Source organism: Pelobates fuscus, chromosome 3 (genome assembly GCF_036172605.1).
Source record: "Pelobates fuscus isolate aPelFus1 chromosome 3, aPelFus1.pri, whole genome shotgun sequence".
NCBI classification, from domain to species: Eukaryota; Metazoa; Chordata; class Amphibia; order Anura; family Pelobatidae; genus Pelobates; species Pelobates fuscus.
In genome coordinates this window covers 361933898-361956165 of record NC_086319.1, presented here as the reverse complement: position 1 = coordinate 361956165, position 22268 = coordinate 361933898, and the positions used below count along the sequence as shown (strand labels likewise).

At 40.2% G+C, this 22268-nt stretch overlaps 1 protein-coding gene and 1 long non-coding RNA gene across 2 annotated transcripts in view; both read right to left on the bottom strand.

The window, feature by feature from the left end:
• The window catches only part of LOC134601856 (mucin-4-like), a gene marked incomplete at its 5' end in the record, with an annotated part of 115593 nt that extends 102328 nt beyond the window's left edge, over positions 1-13265 (bottom strand). The window contains 2 exons of the mRNA XM_063446357.1: positions 10851-12255; positions 12286-13265. Of these exons, the coding sequence (XP_063302427.1) occupies positions 10851-12255; positions 12286-13265 (2385 nt within the window). The remainder of the gene's footprint in view (positions 1-10850; positions 12256-12285) is intronic.
• A 16-nt stretch (positions 13266-13281) lies between these two features.
• Positions 13282-22268, bottom strand: part of LOC134603376 (uncharacterized) — a 40254-nt gene continuing 31267 nt past the window's right edge. Inside the window, exons 2-3 of the long non-coding RNA XR_010090464.1 lie at positions 15511-15584; positions 13282-13414 (exon numbers count right to left, since the gene is read on the bottom strand). This is a non-coding gene — a long non-coding RNA (uncharacterized LOC134603376). The remainder of the gene's footprint in view (positions 13415-15510; positions 15585-22268) is intronic.

Here is a 22268-nt window from a genome sequence, read left to right as displayed (position 1 = left end):
AGTGATGTCATAGACAAAGCCTTTTACACCTGCTAATGTTTTTATAACTGTATGTTTTAATGTAAATGTAAAGCACTTTGGGCAACAACATTGCAATTAAATGTGCTATCTAAATAAATAATAACAGTTACTCCGCCCACTCCAGTTGTAGACTACTGGTGGAGGCAAGAACACTTCACAATTTCCCCAGAAATTGTAGCTTTTCTAGTTATTAAGTGTTCTTGCATAGCAAGACCACTTAATGTTATCTCACACATATATTATTATTATTATTCTTATTATTCTTATTATAGCCAAATTTGCCACCCTAACTCCTCCCACAGTTTTTACACTACATAGACAAAAATATACCAAAACGTGCAGATTGTTCCCGATCGGATTGCTATTACTTTGTGGAACGTTTCGCCGAATGGTTCACGGAATATCGTCGTTCTTGTGGCGAAATTTGTCCCATAGGAATGAATGGCAAAGCTAGAGTGGGAGCTGGCAAAAGCTGAAAAATCAGGACATGATTTCTAAACTGCCACCACTCCCTCATTTTCAGGACCACCTACACAAATCTTATATCAAAACGTTCAGCTATCCCTGCTGCCACTAGAAATGTCCACGGCTAAGCCATAGTCCTGATAGTTTTCACAATATGACCATTTGTTTGCAACTCACGCCTTCCATTGACATTCATTGAAACTCCACTCTGCAAAGCTCACATTTGAAGGGCAATTTCTATACTGCGACTGTGCCTTCATTGTTAATATCTCAGAGACATACTATACATCAAAATGTAGGTCTGGGTCTTGTGATTCTCACAATATAAAGCTCTTCACTGTAGGAATTATAGTTTTTAAAATACGACCGTTTGAAGATGGCAACCGCCAAAATACTCTGACCTGTGCAAGGCTGCAGCAGCAAGTGATGTCATAGACAAAGCCTTTTACACCTGCTAATTTTTTATAACTGTATGTTTTAATGTAACTGTGAAGCACTTTGGGCAACAACATTGCAATTAAATGTGCTATATAAATAAATACTAACAGTTACTCCGCCCACTCTAGTTGTAGACTACTGATGGAGGCAAGAACACTTCACACAATTTCCCCAGAAATTGTAGCTTTTCTAGTTATTATTATTCTTATTATAGCCAAATTTGCCACCCTAACTCCTCCCACAGTTTTTACACTACATAGACAAAAATATACCAAAACGTGCAGATTGTTCCCGATCGCGTTGCTATTACTTTGTGGAACGTTTCGCTGAATGGTTCTCGGAATATCGTCATTCTTGTGGCGAAATTTGTCCCATAGGAATGAATGGCAAAGCTAGAGTGGGAGCTGGCAAAAGCTGAAAAATCAGGACATGATTTCTAAACTGCCACTACTCCCTCATTTTCAAGCCCACCTACACAAATCTTATATCAAAACGTTCAGCTATCCCTGCTGCCACTAAAAATGACCACGGCTAAGCCATAGTCCTGATTGTTTTCGCAATATGACCATTTGTTTGCAACTCACGCAGTCCATTGACATTCATTGAAACGCCACTCTGCAAAGCTCACATTTGAAGGGCAATTTCTAAACTGCGACTGTGCCTTCCTTGTTAATATCTCAGAGACATACTATACATCAAAATGTAGGCCTGGGTCTTGTGATTCTCACAATATAAAGCTCTTCACTGTAGGATTTATAGTTTTTAAAATACGACCGTTTGAAGATGGCAACCGCAAAAATACTCTGACCTGTGCAAGGCTGCAGCAGCAAGTGATGTCATAGACAGGGCCATTTGCACCTGCTAATGTTTTTATAACTGTATGTTTTAATGTAACTGTGCAACAACGTTGCAATTAAATGTGCTATATAAATAAATAATAACAGTTACTCCGCCCACTCCAGTTGTATACTACTGGTGGAGGCAAGAACACTTCACAATTTCCCCAGAAATTGTAGCTTTTCTAGTTATTATTATTCTTATTATAGCCAAATTTGCCACCCTAACTCCTCCCACAGTTTTTACGCTACATAGCCGAAAATTTACCAAAACGTGAAGATTGTTCCCGATCGCGTTGCTATTACTTTGTAGAACATTTCGCCGAATGGTTCATGGAATATCGTCGTTCTTGTGGCAAAATTTGTCCCATAGGAATGAATGGCAAAGCTAGAGTGGGAGCTGGCAAAAGCTGAAAAATCAGGACATGATTTCTAAACTGCCACCACTCCCTCATTTTCAGGCCCACCTACACAAATCTTATATCAAAACGTTCAGCTATCCCTGCTGCCACTAAAAATGTCCACAGCTAAGTCGTATTCCTTATAGTTTTCACAATATGACCATTTGTTTGCAACTCACGCAGTCCATTGACATTCATTGAAACTCCACTCTGCAAAGCTCACATTTGAAGGGCAATATCTAAACTGCGACTGTGCCTTCATTGTTAATATCTCAGAGACATACTATACATCAAAATGTAGGTCTGGGTCTTGTGATTCTCACAATATAAAGCTCTTCACTGTAGGATTTATAGTTTTTAAAATACGACCGTTTGAAGATGGCAACCGCAAAAATACTCTGACCTGTGCAAGGCTGCAGCAGCAAGTGATGTCATAGACATGCACCTGCTAATGGTTTCTATAACTGTATGTTTTTAATGTAACTGTGAAGCACTTTGGGCAACAACGTTGCAATTAAATGTGCTATATAAATAAATAATAACAGTTACTCCGCCCACTCCAGTTGTAGACTACTGGTGGAGGCAAGAACACTTCACAATTTCCCCAGAAATTGTAGCTTTTCTAGTTCTTATTATTCTTATTATAGCCAAATTTGCCACCCTAACTCCTCCCACAGTTTTTACACTACATAGACAAAAATATACCAAAACGTGCAGATTGTTCCCGATCGGATTGCTATTACTTTGTGGAACGTTTCGCCGAATGGTTCACGGAATATCGTCGTTCTTGTGGCGAAATTTGTCCCATAGGAATGAATGGCAAAGCTAGAGTGGGAGCTGGCAAAAGCTGAAAAATCAGGTCATGATTTCTAAACTGCCACCACTCCCTCATTTTCAGGCCCACCTACACAAATCTTATATCAAAACGTTCAGCTATCCCTGCTGCCACTAGAAATGTCCACAGCTAAGTCGTATTCCTTATAGTTTTCACAATATGACCATTTGTTTGCAACTCACGCAGTCCATTGACATTCATTGAAACTCCACTCTGCAAAGCTCACATTTGAAGGGCAATTTCTAAACTGCGACTGTGCCTTCCTTGTTAATATCTCAGAGACATACTATACATCAAAATGTAGGCCTGGGTCTTGTGATTCTCACAATATAAAGCTCTTCACTGTAGGATTTATAGTTTTTAAAATACGACCGTTTGAAGATGGCAACCGCAAAAATACTCTGACCTGTGCAAGGCTGCAGCAGCAAGTGATGTCATAGACAGGGCCATTTGCACCTGCTAATGTTTTTATAACTGTATGTTTTAATGTAACTGTGCAACAACGTTGCAATTAAATGTGCTATATAAATAAATAATAACAGTTACTCCGCCCACTCCAGTTGTATACTACTGGTGGAGGCAAGAACACTTCACAATTTCCCCAGAAATTGTAGCTTTTCTAGTTATTATTATTCTTATTATAGCCAAATTTGCCACCCTAACTCCTCCCACAGTTTTTACGCTACATAGCCGAAAATTTACCAAAACGTGAAGATTGTTCCCGATCGCGTTGCTATTACTTTGTAGAACATTTCGCCGAATGGTTCACGGAATATCGTCGTTCTTGTGGCAAAATTTGTCCCATAGGAATGAATGGCAAAGCTAGAGTGGGAGCTGGCAAAAGCTGAAAAATCAGGACATGATTTCTAAACTGCCACCACTCCCTCATTTTCAGGCCCACCTACACAAATCTTATATCAAAACGTTCAGCTATCCCTGCTGCCACTAAAAATGTCCACAGCTAAGTCGTATTCCTTATAGTTTTCACAATATGACCATTTGTTTGCAACTCACGCAGTCCATTGACATTCATTGAAACTCCACTCTGCAAAGCTCACATTTGAAGGGCAATATCTAAACTGCGACTGTGCCTTCATTGTTAATATCTCAGAGACATACTATACATCAAAATGTAGGTCTGGGTCTTGTGATTCTCACAATATAAAGCTCTTCACTGTAGGATTTATAGTTTTTAAAATACGACCGTTTGAAGATGGCAACCGCAAAAATACTCTGACCTGTGCAAGGCTGCAGCAGCAAGTGATGTCATAGACATGCACCTGCTAATGGTTTCTATAACTGTATGTTTTTAATGTAACTGTGAAGCACTTTGGGCAACAACGTTGCAATTAAATGTGCTATATAAATAAATAATAACAGTTACTCCGCCCACTCCAGTTGTAGACTACTGGTGGAGGCAAGAACACTTCACAATTTCCCCAGAAATTGTAGCTTTTCTAGTTCTTATTATTCTTATTATAGCCAAATTTGCCACCCTAACTCCTCCCACAGTTTTTACACTACATAGACAAAAATATACCAAAACGTGCAGATTGTTCCCGATCGGATTGCTATTACTTTGTGGAACGTTTCGCCGAATGGTTCACGGAATATCGTCGTTCTTGTGGCGAAATTTGTCCCATAGGAATGAATGGCAAAGCTAGAGTGGGAGCTGGCAAAAGCTGAAAAATCAGGTCATGATTTCTAAACTGCCACCACTCCCTCATTTTCAGGCCCACCTACACAAATCTTATATCAAAACGTTCAGCTATCCCTGCTGCCACTAGAAATGTCCACGGCTAAGCCATAGTCCTGATAGTTTTCACAATATGACCATTTGTTTGCAACTCACGCCTTCCATTGACATTCATTGAAACTCCACTCTGCAAAGCTCACATTTGAAGGGCAATTTCTAAACTGCGACTGTGCCTTCATTGTTAATATCTCAGAGACATACTATACATCAAAATGTAGGTCTGGGTCTTGTGATTCTCACAATATAAAGCTCTTCACTGTAGGATTTATAGTTTTAAAAATACGATCGTTTGAAGATGGCAACCGCCAAAATACTCTGACCTGTGCAAGGCTGCAGCAGCAAGTGATGTCATAGACAAAGCCTTTTACACCTGCTAATTTTTTATAACTGTATGTTTTAATGTAACTGTGAAGCACTTTGGGCAACAACATTGCAATTAAATGTGCTATATAAATAAATCATAACAGTTACTCTGCCCACTCCAGTTGTAGACTACTGATGGAGGCAAGAACACTTCACACAATTTCCCCAGAAATTGTAGCTTTTCTAGTTATTATTATTATTATTCTTATTCTTATTATAGCCAAATTTGCCACCCTAACTCCTCCCACAGTTTTTACACTACATAGACAAAAATATACCAAAACGTGCAGATTGTTCCCGATCGGATTGCTATTACTTTGTGGAACGTTTCGGCGAATGGTTCTCGGAATATCGTCGTTCTTGTGGCGAAATTTGTCCCATAGGAATGAATGGCAAAGCTAGAGTGGGAGCTGGCAAAAGCTGAAAAATCAGGACATAATTTCTAAACTGCCACCACTCCCTCATTTTCAGGCCCACCTACACAAATCTTATATCAAAACGTTCAGCTATCCCTGCTGCCACTAAAAATGTCCACAGCTAAGCCATAGTCCTTATAGTTTTCACAATATGACCATTTGTTTGCAACTCACGCAGTCCATTGACATTCATTGAAACTCCACTCTGCAAAGCTCACATTTGAAGGGCAATTTCTAAATTGCGACTGTGCCTTCATTGTTAATATTTCAGAGACATACTATGCATCGAAATGTAGGTCTGGGCCTTGTGATTCTCACAATATAAAGCTCTTCGCTGTAGGATTTATAGTGTTTAAAATACGACCGTTTGAAGATGGCAACCGCAAAAATACTCTGACCTGTGCAAGGCTGCAGCAGCAAGTGATGTCATAGACAGGGCCTTTTGCACCTGCTAATGGTTTGTATAACTGTATGTTTTTAATGTAACTGTGAAGCACTTTGGGCAACAACGTTGCAATTAAATGTGCTATATAAATGATAACAGTTACTCCGCCCACTCCAGTTGTAGACTACTGGTGGAGGCAAGAACACTTCACACAATTTCCCCAGAAATTGTAGCTTTTCTAGTTCTTATTATTCTTATTATAGCCAAATTTGCCACCCTAACTCCTCCCACAGTTTTTACACTACATAGACAAAAATATACCAAAACGTGCAGATTGTTCCCGATCGGATTGCTATTACTTTGTGGAACGTTTCGCCGAATGGTTCACGGAATATCGTCGTTCTTGTGGCGAAATTTGTCCCATAGGAATGAATGGCAAAGCTAGAGTGGGAGCTGGCAAAAGCTGAAAAATCAGGACATGATTTCTAAACTGCCACTACTCCCTCATTTTCAAGCCCACCTACACAAATCTTATATCAAAACGTTCAGCTATCCCTGCTGCCACTAAAAATGTCCACGGCTAAGCCATAGTCCTGATTGTTTTCGCAATATGACCATTTGTTTGCAACTCACGCCTTCCATTGACATTCATTGAAACGCCACTCTGCAAAGCTCACATTTGAAGGGCAATTTCTAAACTGCGACTGTGCCTTCCTTGTTAATATCTCAGAGACATACTATACATCAAAATGTAGGTCTGGGTCTTGTGATTCTCACAATATAAAGCTCTTCACTGTAGGATTTATAGTTTTTAAAATACGACCGTTTGAAGATGGCAACCGCCAAAATACTCTGACCTGTGCAAGGCTGCAGCAGCAAGTGATGTCATAGACAAAGCCTTTTGTACACCTGCTAATGTTTTTATAAATGTATGGTTTAATGTAACTGTGCAACAAAGATGCAATTAAATGTGCTATATAAATGATAACAGTTACTGCGCCCACTCCAGTTGTAGACTACTGGTGGAGGCAAGAACACTTCACACAATTTCCCCAGAAATTGTAGCTTTTCTAGTTAAGTGTTCTTGCATAGCAAGACCACTTAATGTTATCTCACATATATATTATTATTATTATTCTTATTATTCTTATTATAGCCAAATTTGCCACCCTAACTCCTCCCACAGTTTTTACACTACATAGACAAAAATATACCAAAACGTGCAGATTGTTCCCGATCGGATTGCTATTACTTTGTGGAACGTTTCGCCGAATGGTTCACGGAATATCGTCGTTCTTCTGGCGAAATTTGTCCCATAGGAATGAATGGCAAAGCTAGAGTGGGAGCTGTCAAAAGCTGAAAAATCAGGACATGATTTCTAAACTGCCACCACTCCCTCATTTTCAGGCCCACCTACACAAATCTTATATCAAAACGTTCAGCTATCCCTGCTGCCACTAGAAATGTCCACGGCTAAGCCATAGTCCTGATAGTTTTCACAATATGACCATTTGTTTGCAACTCACGCCTTCCATTGACATTCATTGAAACTCCACTCTGCAAAGCTCACATTTGAAGGGCAATTTCTAAACTGCGACTGTGCCTTCATTGTTAATATCTCAGAGACATACTATGCATCAAAATGTAGGTCTGGGTCTTGTGATTCTCACAATATAAAGCTCTTCACTGTAGGATTTATAGTTTTTAAAATACGACCGTTTGAAGATGGCAACCGCGAAAAAACTCTGGCCTGTGCAAGGCTGCAGCAGCAAGTGATGTCATAGACAGGGCCTGCTAATGTTTTTATAAATGTATGTTTTAATGTAACTGTGAAGCACTTTGGGCAACAACATTGCAATTAAATGTGCTATATAAATAAATAATAACAGTTACTCCGCCCACTCCAGTTGTAGACTACTGATGGAGGCAAGAACACTTCACACAATTTCCCCAGAAATTGTAGCTTTTCTAGTTATTAAGTGTTCTTGCATAGCAAGACCACTTAATGTTATCTCACATATATATTATTAAGTGTTCTTACATAGCAAGACCACTTAATGTTATCTCACATATATATTATTATAGCCAAATTTGCCACCCTAACTCCTCCCACAGTTTTTACACTACATAGACAAAAATATACCAAAACGTGCAGATTGTTCCCGATCGGATTGCTATTACTTTGTGGAACGTTTCGGCGAATGGTTCTCGGAATATCGTCGTTCTTGTGGCGAAATTTGTCCCATAGGAATGAATGGCAAAGCTAGAGTGGGAGCTGGCAAAAGCTGAAAAATCAGGACATGATTTCTAAACTGCCACCTCATTTTCAGGCCCACCTACACAAATCTTATATCAAAACGTTCAGCTATCCCTGCTGCCACTAAAAATGTCCACAGATAAGCCATAGTCCTTATAGTTTTCACAATATGACCATTTGTTTGCAACTCATGCAGTCCATTGACATTCATTGAAACTCCACTCTGCAAAGCTCACATTTGAAGGGCAATTTCTAAACTGTGACTGTGCCTTCATTGTTAATATCTCAGAGACATACTATACATCAAAATGTAGGTCTGGGTCTTGTGATTCTCACAATATAAAGCTCTTCACTGTAGGATTTATAGTTTTTAAAATACGACCGTTTGAAGATGGCAACCGCAAACATACTCTGACCTGTGCCAGGCTGCAGCAGCAAGTGATGTCATAGACAGGGCCTTTTGTACAACTGCTAATGTTTTTATAAATGTAAGTTTTAATGTAACTGTGAAGCACTTTGGGCAACAGCGTTGCAATTAAATGTGCTATATAAATAAATAATAACAGTTACTCAGCCCACTCCAGTTGTAGACTACTGGTGGAGGCAAGAACACTTCACACAATTTCCCCAGAAATTGTAGCTTTTCTAGTTCTTATTCTTATTATAGCCAAATTTGCCACCCTAACTACTCCCACAGTTTTTACACTACATAGACAGAAATATACCAAAACGCGCGGATTGTTCCCGATCGGATTGCTATTACTTTGTGGAACGTTTCGCCGAATGGTTCTCGGAATATTGTCATTCTTGTGGTGAAATTGGTCCCATAGGAATGAATGGCAAAATATTCAAAACTAGAGTGGGAGCTGGCAAAAGCTGAAAAATCGGGACATGATTTCTAAACTGCCACCACTCCCTCATTTTCAGGCCCACCTACACAAATCTTATATCAAAACGTTCAGCTATCCCTGCTGCCACTAAAAATGTCCACAGCTAAGCCATAGTCCTGATATTTTTCACAACATGACCATTTGCTTGCAACTCACGCCGTCCCTTGACATTCATTGAAACTCCACTCTAGACAGCTCAAATTTGAAGGACCATTTCTAAACTGCGACTGTGCTTTTTAATACTTCAGGAACATACTATGCATCCATGTAGGTCTGAGTCTTGTGATTCTCACAATATAAAGCTCTTCGCTGTAGGATGTATAGTTTTTAAAATACGACCCTTTGAAGATGGCAACCGCCAAAATACTCTGACCTGTGCCAGGCTGGAGCAGCAAGTGATGTCATAGACAGGGCCTTTTGTACACCTGCTAATGTTTTTATAAATGTATGTTTTAATGTAACTGTGAAGCACTTTGGGCAACAACATTGCAATTAAATGTGCTATATAAATAAAAATAACAGTTACTCTGCCCACTCCAGTTGTAGACTACTGGTGGAGGCAAGAAGACTTCACACAATTTCCCCAGAAATTGTAGCTTTTCTAGTTAATAATTATTATTGTAATTTATATAGCGCCAACAGATTCTGTAGCGCTTTACAATATTATAAAAGGGGGGATTTAACTATAAATAGGACAATCACAAGAAAACTTACAGGAACAATAGGTTGACGAGGACCCGGCTCAAACGAGCTTACAGTCGATAGGTCTCTATCTCTCTCTCTCTATCTCATAATGATTGCCTCTTCTGTGGCTGTCAATGAGTAATAAATGTCACATACAGTTGCAAGAAAAAGTATGTGAACCCTTTGGAATGATATGGATTTCTGCACAAATTGGTCATAAAATGTGATCTGATCATCATCTAAGTCACAACAATAGACAATCACAGTCTGCTTAAACTAATAACACACAAAGAATGAAATGTTGCCATGTTTTTATTGAAAACATCATGTAAACATTCACAGTGCAGGTGGAAAAAGTATGTGAACCCCTAGACTAATGACATCTCCAAGAGCTAATTGGAGTGAGATGTCAGCCAACTGGAGTCCAATCAATGAGATGAGATTGGAGGTGTTGGTTACAGCTGCCCTGCCCTATAAAAAACACACACCAGTTGTGGGTTTGCTTTTCACAAGAAGCATTGCCTGATGTGAATGATGTCTTGCACAAAAGAGCTCTGAGAAGACCTACAATTAAGAATTGTTGACTTGCATAAAGCTGGAAAGGGTTATAAAAGTATCTCCAAAAGCCTTGCTGTTCATCAGTCCACGGTAAGACAAATTGTCTATAAATGGAGAAAGTTCAGCACTGCTGCTACTCTCCCTAGGAGTGGCCGTCCTGTAAAGATGACTGCAAGAGCACAGCGCAGACTGCTCAATGAGGTGAAGAAGAATCCTAGAGTGTCAGCTAAAGACTTACAAAAGTCACTGGCAAATGCCAACAACCCTGTTAGCGAATCTACAATACGTAAAACACTAAACAAGAATGGATTTTGTGGGGATATTTATGAGATGATAATATTATACAGTTGAGAATTGCCCACTATTTCAATTCTCTTAGATCTTAGAGATCGTTATCATGTAAGTGAAATGTATTCCATACAAATAAAATCACAATTTTATTATTATACTTCACATATTATACTTATACTTCACAGGTTATAATATGTATAAATGTTAAAATGATAAAAGAATATACTTTAGCATGTATCTTTCCATATCCTTACCCCATCTTCCACATTGTTCTTCAGTGACTTATATTCGTCAGAATCAGGGTTTGTTAGGTTGTCCGTAAATTGAATACTGGTAATTCTAAAATCCAAAGGGACTGAAGCAGTGGCGATTGTAGTGGATACTATTGTGGTATATGTAGTACCAGCTGTAGTAGTGTTACTGAGTACTGATCCTGAAGAAGCTGTTAATGACAGTGTGCTACTGGAAGAGGCTGTGACTGGTAATGAAGTTGGATTATTTGAGGAAGCTGTGACTGGTAATGAAGTTGGATTATTTGAGGAAGCTGTGACTGGTAATGAAGTTGTATTGTTTGAGGAAGCTGTGACTGGTAAGGAAGTTGTATTGTTTGAGGAAGTTGGGACTGGTAAGAAAGTTGCATTGTTTGAGGAGTCTGTGACTGGTAAGGAAGTTGTATTGTTTGAGGAAGCTGTGACTGGAACGGAAGCTGTATTGTTTGAGGGGGCTGTGACTGGTATAGAAGTTGCATTGTCTGAGAAAGCTGTGGCTGGTAAGGAAGTTGAATTGTTTAAGAAGGCTGTGACTGGTAAGGAAGTTGTATTGTTTGAGGGGGCTGTGACTGGTAAGGAAGTTGTATTGTTTGAGGAAGCCGTGACTGGTAAGGAAGTTGTATTGTTTGAGGAAGCCGTGACTGGTAAGAAGGTTGCATTGTTTGAGGAAGCTGTGACTGGTAAAGAAGTTGCATTGTTTGAGGGGGCTGAAACTGGTAAGGAAGTTGCATTGTTCGAGGAGTCTGTGACTGTTAAGGAAATGGTATTGTTTGAGAAAGCTGTGACTGGTAAGGAAGTTGTATTGTTTGAGGGGGCTGTGACTGGTAAGGAAATTGTATTGTTTGAAGATGTGACTGGTAAGGAAGTTGCATTGTTTGAGGAGGCTGTGACTGGTATAGAAGTTGTATTGTCTGAGAAAGCTGTGGCTGGTAAGGAAGTTGAATTGTTTAAGAAGGCTGTGACTGGTAAGAAAGTTGTATTGTTTGAGGAGTCTGTGACTGTTAAGGAAGATGAATTGTTTGAGGAGTCTGTGACTGTTAAGGAAGTTGTATTGTTTGAGAAAGCTGTGACTGGTAAGGAAGTTGCATTGTTTGAGGAGGCTATGACTGGTATAGAAGTTGTATTATCTGAGAAAGCTGTGGCTGGTAAGGAAGTTGAATTGTTTAAGAAGGCTGTGACTGGTAAGGAAGTTGTATTGTTTGAGGGGGCTGTGACTGGTAAGGAAGTTGTATTGTTTGAGGAGTCTGTGACTGTTAAGGAAGTTGTATTGTTTGAGAAAGCTGTGACTGGTATGGAAGTTGCATTGTTGGAGGAAGCTGTGACTGGTAAGGAAGTTGCGTTGTTTGATAGGGCTGAAACTGGTAAGGAAGTTGCATTGTTTGAGGAAGCTGTGACTGGTATAGAAGTTGTATTGTCTGAGGGGGCTGGTAAGGAAGTTGAATTGTTTAAGAAGGCTGTGACTGGTAAGGAAGTTGTATTGTTTGAGGGGGCTGTGACTGGTAAGGAAGTTGTATTGTTTGAGGAAGCCGTGACTGGTAAGAAGGTTGCATTGTTTGAGAAAGCTGTGACTGGTAAAGAAGTTGCATTGTTTGAGGGGGCTGAAACTGGTAAGGAAGTTGCATTGTTTGAGGAGTCTGTGACTGTTAAGGAAATTGTATTGTTTGAGAAAGCTGTGACTGGTAAGGAAGTTGTATTGTTTGAAGATGTGACTGGTAAGGAAGTTGCATTGTTTGAGGAGGCTGTGACTGGTATAGAAGTTGCATTGTCTGAGAAAGCTGTGGCTGGTAAGGAAGTTGAATTGTTTAAGAAGGCTGTGACTGGTAAGGAAGTTGTATTGTTTGAGGGGGCTGTGACTGGTAAGGAAGTTGTATTGTTTGAGGAAGCCGTGACTGGTAAGAAGGTTGCATTGTTTGAGGAGTCTGTGACTGTTAAGGAAGTTGTATTGTTTGAGAAAGCTGTGACTGGTATGGAAGTTGCATTGTTGGAGGAATCTGTGACAGGTAAGGAAGTTGCGTTGCTTGAGAGGGCTGAAACTGGTAAGGAAGTTGCATTGTTTAAGGAGTCTGTGACTGGTAAGAAAGTTGTATTGCCTAAGGAGGCTGTGACTGGAAAGGAAGTTGTATTGTTTGAGGAAGTTGTGGCTGGCAATGAACCAGTGCTGGTTGAAGAGTCTGTGACTGGTAAGGAATTTGAGTTGGCTGAGGAGGCTGTAACTATTAAGTATCCTGTGTTGGTTGAGGAGAATGTAGTTGGTAGTGACTCTGTAATGGTTGAGGACAATGAAACTGGTACTAAAGAGTTGGTGGAAGATATAGTAACTGCTAATGAAGTTGTGTTAATGAGAATGGCTGATTCAGCTAATGAAGCTGTATTGATGGAAGAGGCTGTACTGGAGTCTATGTTTGTTACTGAAGTTGTGTTAGTTGAGGTCTCTGATAATGGTAGAATTGTACTGGATACAGAGGTCCCATTTGATGTAAATGTTGATGAAGTTGAATCATTTGAGGTAGTAGCTGTGCTTGAGAAATCAGTAGTATTTGCCAGTGACACTGTAAACAAAGCAACATTATATAATATTTAAAAAAAGATATATCCAAATTTGATACATATGAATTAAAAAATTTTTCAAGGACACTTATGACTGGAAAAAACACTTATTTATTTACTCATACAGGAAAACAAGTTAAAATTACCCAGTCTTGGAAAGAAACTTAAGGTAACTACAAGGAATAGCAGCCCTATCTGCATGTCTCAGCTTTGTTATTCCAGCACATCCCACAGATGCTAATGCAGATTGAGATCTGAGGAATGTTTAGACCAAGGCAACACCTTGAACTCTTTGTCATGTTCCTCAAACCTTTCCTGAACAATTTTTGCAGTGTGGCAGGCGTCTCTGTCATCAGGGAACACCATTGCCATGAAAGCAATGCGCACACAACCGGCCATCCATCTGATCTAAAAGAAAACATGATTCATCAGACCAGGTAACCTTCTTCCATTGCTCTATGGTCCAAATTTGACACTCATGTCCCTATTGAAGGTGCTTTCAGCAGTGGTCATTATGGGTAGTCTGAACGTTCTACAGTTGAGCAGCCCCATACGCAGCAAACTGTGATGCATGGTGTGATTGGACACCTATCTATCATGGCCAGCATTATGTTTTTCAGGTATATGAGCAACTGTAGATCTTCTGTGTGCATCAGTGAGCCTTTGGTGCCCATGACTCTGATGCCAGTTTTCCTTCCTCACACCACTTTGGTTAGGTACTAACCGAGAACACCCCACAAGACTTTCCATTTTGGTCTCCCTCTTGGCTGGTGGGGACCCTAAATAACAATGGGGGGAGGACCTATTGCCTATTGAGTGGTGGTTGGGGGACACACCTATTGTTTCCCCCGGGCCTCCACCCATGAGCGGCGGGTGGGGGCCTCCACCCATGAGTGGCGGTTGGGGACGACACCTATTGTTTCCCCCAGCCCCCACCCATGAGCGGCGGGTGTGGGCCCTAAGAGCCAATGGGGGAGACCTATTGTCCCCCCGGCCACCACCCATGAACAGTGGGTGGGGGCCCTAAAAGACAATGGGGGGACCTATTTGTAGTGGAATGAACCTGTGGACATTACTGTTTATTCCCTCTATGGGCTGTCTGTATCCTTCCCCCTGTTATTTCATATGTTTTACTCAGATTTCCTGTGTGGGACAAATCACCTTGTCCCTGGATTTACTGCTATTTGCCCTGGTCGCATGGTTGTTCGGTAAATTGCATTCACCTATCATACTAACAGTATTCTGTTCGACAACCGAACAAATCACCAAACGCCAGTAGCCGCAGTTCGTATGTCACCCCCTCACCCATAAAAAATAAAATAAAGCACCACGCAGATTGAGCTCTGCAGGGCAGGGAAAGCCTTCCCAGGCCCTGCAATTTGACTCAGAGCACTCTGATTTGTTGGTTTAAGCAGGCATCATGAGATCACGGAGGAAAGTGTGAGTATTGTGGGAAAATTTATTTGACCCTCAGGAAGTGGGTCAGAGCTGGTCAAGCTTAGGAAAAATACATAAGACAAAGAAGTCCATACTTTTTCTTATGTTTTAAAGAAAACTAGATTAGATAGGAAAAAAAGAACAGATCCTGAAAGAGGGAGAGAAGAGGAAGCGATTAGGGAAAGGTGCGTTTGGCATGACAGTTAAGGAACCTGGTACACTGCACCCAGACCACTTTAATGAATAAGAGAGGATACTCATTAAAATAATGTAAGCTGTAAATTGCGTTAAAGTTATAAAACAAATTAATTATCAATAGAATGCACTTACTGATTTTATTGGTTTTCATGCTGATTGGCACATTTTGTAGGCTATTGCATCACTTTTATTGCACACATTGATAAATCCTCACCTGTATGTCAGACCTAAAGCTGCATGACCAATTAAGGCCAACCTGATTCAGGAGATGTTTTGCCTTTCCACACCCACATCTTGGCCAATGCATTACCAACAACAGCATTTTAACTATTCTTAACCTTTGTATACTGTGACTCCTTCCTGATGGTATATATTTGCTTTAAAAAAAACTGCATAAAAATGAAAGAGAATATTGTTGTTGTTTTTTCTTAGTAACTGACTTTTTCTTCTAGAAGATACTCACCAGCAAATAACAGGGCCATCGTGGCCCACCTCCGCGGGTGCATTCTATGAGAGCAAGTATCGCCTTTTAAATTTCTGTAAAACAAGAATATGAATGACATTAAATGACTAATCAAAGTGATCAGTTAAATCAAACACCAAGCGGCAAGAACATTTCAGAATTGTACAAATCATTTTAAGAATTAGAAATATTTTAGCAGATTGGATGACCCCATGTGTTTGTAAAATATGCATAACACCCTAAAAATGGCATAGCTGCTTTAGAGCAGCAGAACAGAAATTCGGGAGAGGTGGAACGCTGGAAGGATGATAGGTATATTATTAAAGACATGTTGGTTGTTGGATCAACTAGCCCTTTAATTCAACAATAGAACATTGAAAATTAAGAACACAGAACAAATCGGCTTTACTGAAAAAATAACAATGTGCAATAAAAAGTTAGCTTACATTGAAAAGGGTGAGAACTGATTGAATATTTTTTACTGAGAAACCTGGGCGTGACACCTTCAATACTATTGAGTCAGGTTCCAGTCTACTGATTTGAGTCTTATCTAGATAGTTGAAAGGATTTTCATGAATTCAATAGAACTTAAAACCGATCCACTATTTATATGACTTTGCAATGTGCTATTTAGTTTAAAGCCGCGTGCAATGCAAGTGGAAAGAAAAATGTGCCTAAAAATGTCAGTGACTACAAAACAAACTATATATATATAATGTGTGCTCTATCATGATCCCATCTGTTTCATGTGTGCACCTGCAATATTCAGAAGGTCACCAAGAGCAGATATTTTATATGGAAGCACTTTTAATTGTCCTTCTTTAAGTTTTATAACACAAAACTGAAATATATATATTTTTAATATAAACACTAATGTTAACAGTAAAATGCATTAGTATAAATGAAATATGTTTTAGTTTGTGACTTTGATTTTTCCTGGTTTTTCCTTTGTTTCACATTTCCCACTTGGGATCACCTCTATGTTTCCTATTACACACAGACCACTAATCGACTAATCGATTTTGGTTCCCTTGCCTATTGTATCATTAGATACAAGGCTTGTATTAGGCTGTGTTTTTATTTTTTATTTTTTTACAGAACTACCACAGTAACAAAGAAATAAAGGAAAATACTTAACATCCAGGCTTTGTTCACAATCTATAAATTTGATAATTGTTAAAGCGTTTTTCGGCTGCAAACTATATCAACACAACTGTCCAAAATTCAACAATACTTTTGTCATTTAAAGAATTACAGAGTCAATTAAAGAGTTTGCCCATTTCAGTTTGCCAGATTGGGTGCTGGGCCTATGGCAGCCATATGACATCCCAGGAATGAGAGCTAACCCACCATGGCATACCATTTGCAAAAGTAGACAACCCAGGGTATTCAAAATGGGATATGTCTAGTCTTTTTTAGGAGCCACTTAGTCCAAAAACCTGGCCAAATTTAGCGTTCATATTTTTTTTCCCACTAAAACTGCAATTTCACTGATGATATCATCGTCATTATATATTTGACTACTTTAAGACACTCATATTTGTGTTAAACTTTGTCTCACGAGAACAACAATATGCCCCCACCCCCGTGTAAGGTTTTATGAGGTTTTGGAAAGTTACAGGGTCAAATATAGAGTGTTTGCACGTTAAATTCTCTGGTACGTCTGCCTGGATTGTCAGACAGGTACCCCTATCATAATTTATAGTATAATTATTTATAAATAATATACAAAATACATTTAAGATTAAAAAAATATATATAATTTCATTCTAAATGTATTTTATATGTTAAAAAAGTGAATAATATATCAAAGTGCTTCAATTACTTATTTTAAATCTATATATTTAATTTAATAAACTAATATACAATTCCCAGTTCCCAGTGCTTCCCCCAACACCAAACATAAAACCAAAAAGAAATAAAAGTAGTGTAGCACCTCTACAGCAACATATATATATATATATGTTATTTATGCATAATCATATTATCATATTATTTGTTTTAGGTATATGTTGGTGATCTGCCTGACAACCCAGGCAATCCAAGTGCAGTCAGTCTGTCAATCACACCGATCGCGGTGTCACTGCCTTGATTGTCAGGCAGTCCTCCCAATCAGATCAGGCAAGTATACAGGCTGCAGAGAGAGCTTGATCGTTAGGGTTTGCTATGCTGCCCTAACACCGTTAAAGCCCTCCTTTTATAGGATGGCAGAGCACAACCTAATGTTGGGAAAGGGTTATTCAGTGAGGCTTGAGCGATCAAATTCACTCTGGATAAAAAATTATTCACACATTAATTGAACCATTTTTGCTTTATACAATTTAACATAAAAAATAACTTGATAAACCACGGACAACACTTTTTAACAAATTAATAAAAAGATAATTTTGTGCACAAGCAAATAAGCACAAATAAGTACATTTTAAATCTAAAAATGATAACTCAATCAATACACAATGTCTACTAAACCCAAAATTTCTACTTTAAACAACATGCCTTAAGAAACAAACATTTATCAATGCTGAAATAGAGATAGTAGGTTTCGAACACTTTAAATTCACTGGTTTGGGTGGTTTGAGCTGCCTTCAACAGAGTCTCTCTATTCCGGTCCAACAAAAGGTCTATGCGATAAAGTAAGGAATTATCAGGCATTACTTTTGTTGAAGTTATTTCCACACGTATCACCTGTTGGCAATACTGCTGATAACCTTCAACCTGTTCGATGCCAATGACGATGGCAAAACTTAAGCCTGGTTTTAACATGATATTAAAACATGACAAAGTTCAAAACCACTAACAAACAAAAAAACGAACACAGAAGTATTATCTAGTCCAGGGATACGCAACCTATGGCACGTGTGCCATGCACGGCACTCAATGTGTCTTTGCACGGCACTCAAGGCTGCTAGAGTCAAACAGGCTCTGGCCTATCAGGAGTTCCAGTGAAACTTCAGATATCTGCTAATACAAAAGGTGGTGAAGGACAATCCTCAATTTACATATTTGCAGCACATAGAGGAAGTGATCCTCCCATCACTTGTGAATAGGAATCCACACTGTAGTAGAGCAGCCTGCAACTCCTGTTGCAGCTCCTGTCCTTGACCTGTACCTGGCCAGCCTGGTCCCCACTGCTAGATATACACAGACCTGCAGAATAAGCCTCCCCTCATCCACATACGAACAGCCCACACACAAACATACACACAATCCCCACAAACTCAACACCACTGACAATTCACATACATTCACACAAACCCAAATGCACCCTCTCACATGCGATATCCCAAAAAGCCCCTCACAGACAAACACAATGTGACATATCCATCCACACACAAATCCACAAGCAACTCCACATACACAGCCAACATTCATAGGTATCATACACAACACCAAAAACTACTTGTGAACATATACACTATAACAGCTCATACACACACAAATACAATAATACAAAGCAACTGCAGTATAAATAACAAGCAGAATACGCCAACATATATCGGGATATTACAATCTTATTTCGGCACAGTGCTGCTAAAAGGTTGCCTACCCCTGATCTAATCTAAAGTATTATAGGCACTTCAATGGAACTCCCGTCATCCAATCTGTGTGTGGTAGAGTCAATAAGCCTTGACCAGCGAGCATGAATAATTGTTTTATCGGGAAAAAATATTGTCCATAACTGTGATGTGTGTAATGGAGTCATAAAATGTTTACCTAATAGGGGTGGAATGTCTAATTACAGCACTGGAAGTATTAACCCCTTAAGGACACATGACGTGTGTGACATGTCATGATTCCCTTTTATTCCAGAAGTTTGGTCCTTAAGGGGTTAAAGGACCACTATAGGCACCCAGACCACTTCAGCTTAATCAAGTGGTCTGGGTGCCTGGTCCATCTAGGAGTAACCCTTTCTGCTGTAAACATAGTAGTTTCAGAGAAACTGCTATGTTTACAAATGGGTTAAAGGGACTCTCCAGTGCCAGGAAAACAATCCGTTTTCCTGGCACTGCAGGATCCCTCTCCCTCCCACCCCCAATCCCCGGTTGCCTCAGGCAGCGACATGTCCCACGTCGCTGCCTGCTCCTCCCCCGCCGCTCCTCCTCTGCATTGCGTCGGCCGGTGGGCGAGACTGATCCCGCCCACCAGCCGAGGAGACCTAATGCGCATGTGAACGATTTTCAATGCTTTCCTATGGGGATTTGAGCGACGCTGGAGGTCCTCACACAGCGTGAGGACGTCCAGCGACGCTCTAACACAGATAATCTGTGTTATAGAGCAGGAAGTTCCCTCTAGTGGCTGTCTAATAGACAGCCACTAGGGGAGGACTTAACCCTGCAAGGTAATTATTGCAGTTTATAAAAAACTGCAATAATTACAGTTGCAGGGTTAAGGGTAGTGGAAGTTGGCACTCAGACCACTCCAATGGGGCAGAAGTGGTCTGGGTGCCTACAGTGTCCCTTTAATCCAGCCTCTAGTGGCTGTCTCACTGACAGCTGCTAGAGGTGCTTCCGCGCTTCTCACTGTGGTTTTCACAGTGAGAAGACGCCAGCGTCCATAGGAAAGCATTGAGAATGCTTTCCTTTGAGACTGGCTGAATGCGCGCCCGGCTCTTGCTGCGCATGCGCATTCAGCCGATGACATCAGAAGAGGGAGGAGAGTGCCTTAACATTCAAGCTTGCACTCTTAATCGGGAAAAGCTTAAAAGTAATACATTGATTAATCTATTGTAAAACTACAACTAGACTAACAAAATCATTGCTGGGAGGTCACCTTCATTTTTAGCCTTAACCTACAGTTTCATATTAACTCTAGGCTAAGCTTTAGTTGACTAAAACTAGACTAAAACTAAAACAATTTAGATGCCTAAAATCCAACAATTTGGATCAACAGCAAAAACATATGTGAGGAAGGCTGAACTTGATGGACGCAAGTCTCTTTTCAGCTATGTAACTATGTAACTAAAACTAAAATGGCTTTTTAGTCAAAAGACTATGACTAAATCTAAATGTAAATTTCCCGCCAAAATTAACCACTGGCGGGTTAGACACATGGGGAGGGAGGAGAGGAAATGAGACACATGGGGGACGGGGAATTCGAGACACATGGGGGGCAGAGGGAATGAAATGCATAGGAGGCCAGGGGGATGAGACACATAGGGTCTGGTAGAATGAGACACATGAAGCGGCTGGTGGGATGAGACACATGAGGGGGCTGGGGGACTGAGACACATGAGGGGGCAGAGGGAATGAGACACATGAGGGACTGGGGGAATGAGACTCATGAGAGGGCAGAGGGAATGAGACACACGAGGGGCCTGGGGGAATGAGACACATGAGGGGCCTGGGGGAATGAGACACATGAGGGGCCTGGGGGAATGAGACACATGAGGGGCCTGGGGGAATGAGACACATGAGGGGCCTGGGGGAATGAGACACATGAGGGGCCTGGGGGAATGAGACACATGAGGGGCCTGGGGGAATGAGACACATGAGGGGCCTGGGGGAATGAGACACATGAGGGGTTGGGGGAATGAGACATATGAGGGGGCTGGGTGAATGAGACATATGAGGGGGCTGGGTGAATGAGACACATGGGTGGACTAGGGTGGGAAAATTAGCACATGGAGGGGTTTAGGGGGAATGAGACACATGGAGGGCTGGGGGAATGAGACACATAGGCGGCTGAGGGAATGAAACACATGTGGGAGATGAGATGCATGGAGGGAATGGGGGAGAAACAGACAAGGTGCAGGGTGGAAAAGACACACAAATGGGGTTAGGGGGGGACACAAAGAGACACAGAGGGGCTGTGGAAGGGGCAAATGAGAGAGATAGAAACTTTAACTAAGCCCATTAGATTTTAGTCATGCCAACTAAAATCTACTGGAGATTTAGTCGACTTAAACTAGACTATAGGACTAAAACCAAATGGCTTTTTAGTCAAAAGACTATGACTAAAACTAAATTGAAATTTGCTGCCAAGATTAACACTGCTTGACAATATATGTTTAACGTTCTGTGGATGGACTATTTGTTTGCCCCATTTCCCCCTATTTTTCTCTTTGGTAGCCTTTTCCTTTATTATGTATCTATTTAACCCCTTAAGGACACAGCTTCAGAAGCTTGTCTTATGCTTAAGTACACAAGCCATTTTTGCATTTTTTTGCTGTTTGTGTTCAAACGCAATTTGCATCTCTGTCATTTATTGCACCAAGACATATTATACATTTTTTTTTAGAGGGCAAACAGGGCTTTAATTTGCAATGCAACTGTTAAATTATTTTGTTTTTAACAGTTTTGGCAATAATAGCGTGTGCATAATATGTCCAGCTTAGAAAAAGTAATTCAAAATAAATTCATTTATGTGTCTTGATTTATAGAATACATCATATGTATAGGATTTCAGCTTATTTTGAAAGTTACAGGTCACAAAATACAAGGACTAAAATAAAATTTCAATTTGCAACAATTTTAGAAGTTGGTATGTTTGTCTTGTAGGTTTAGTAGTCAACACAGAAAAGAAATTGCCACACAAAAGTATATATTTATATAAAGTAGACATCCCAGGCTATTTAACTAAGGTTAGTTTGCCACTTTTTACGTAGCCATTTCATTGTCAATCTCTGCTAAATAGTGATGTCGCGAACATAAAATTTTCGGTTCGCGAACGGCGAATGCAAACTTCCGCAAATGTTCGCGAACTAGCGAACCGGGCGAACCGCCATAGACTTCAATACGCAGGCGAATTCTAAAACCCAC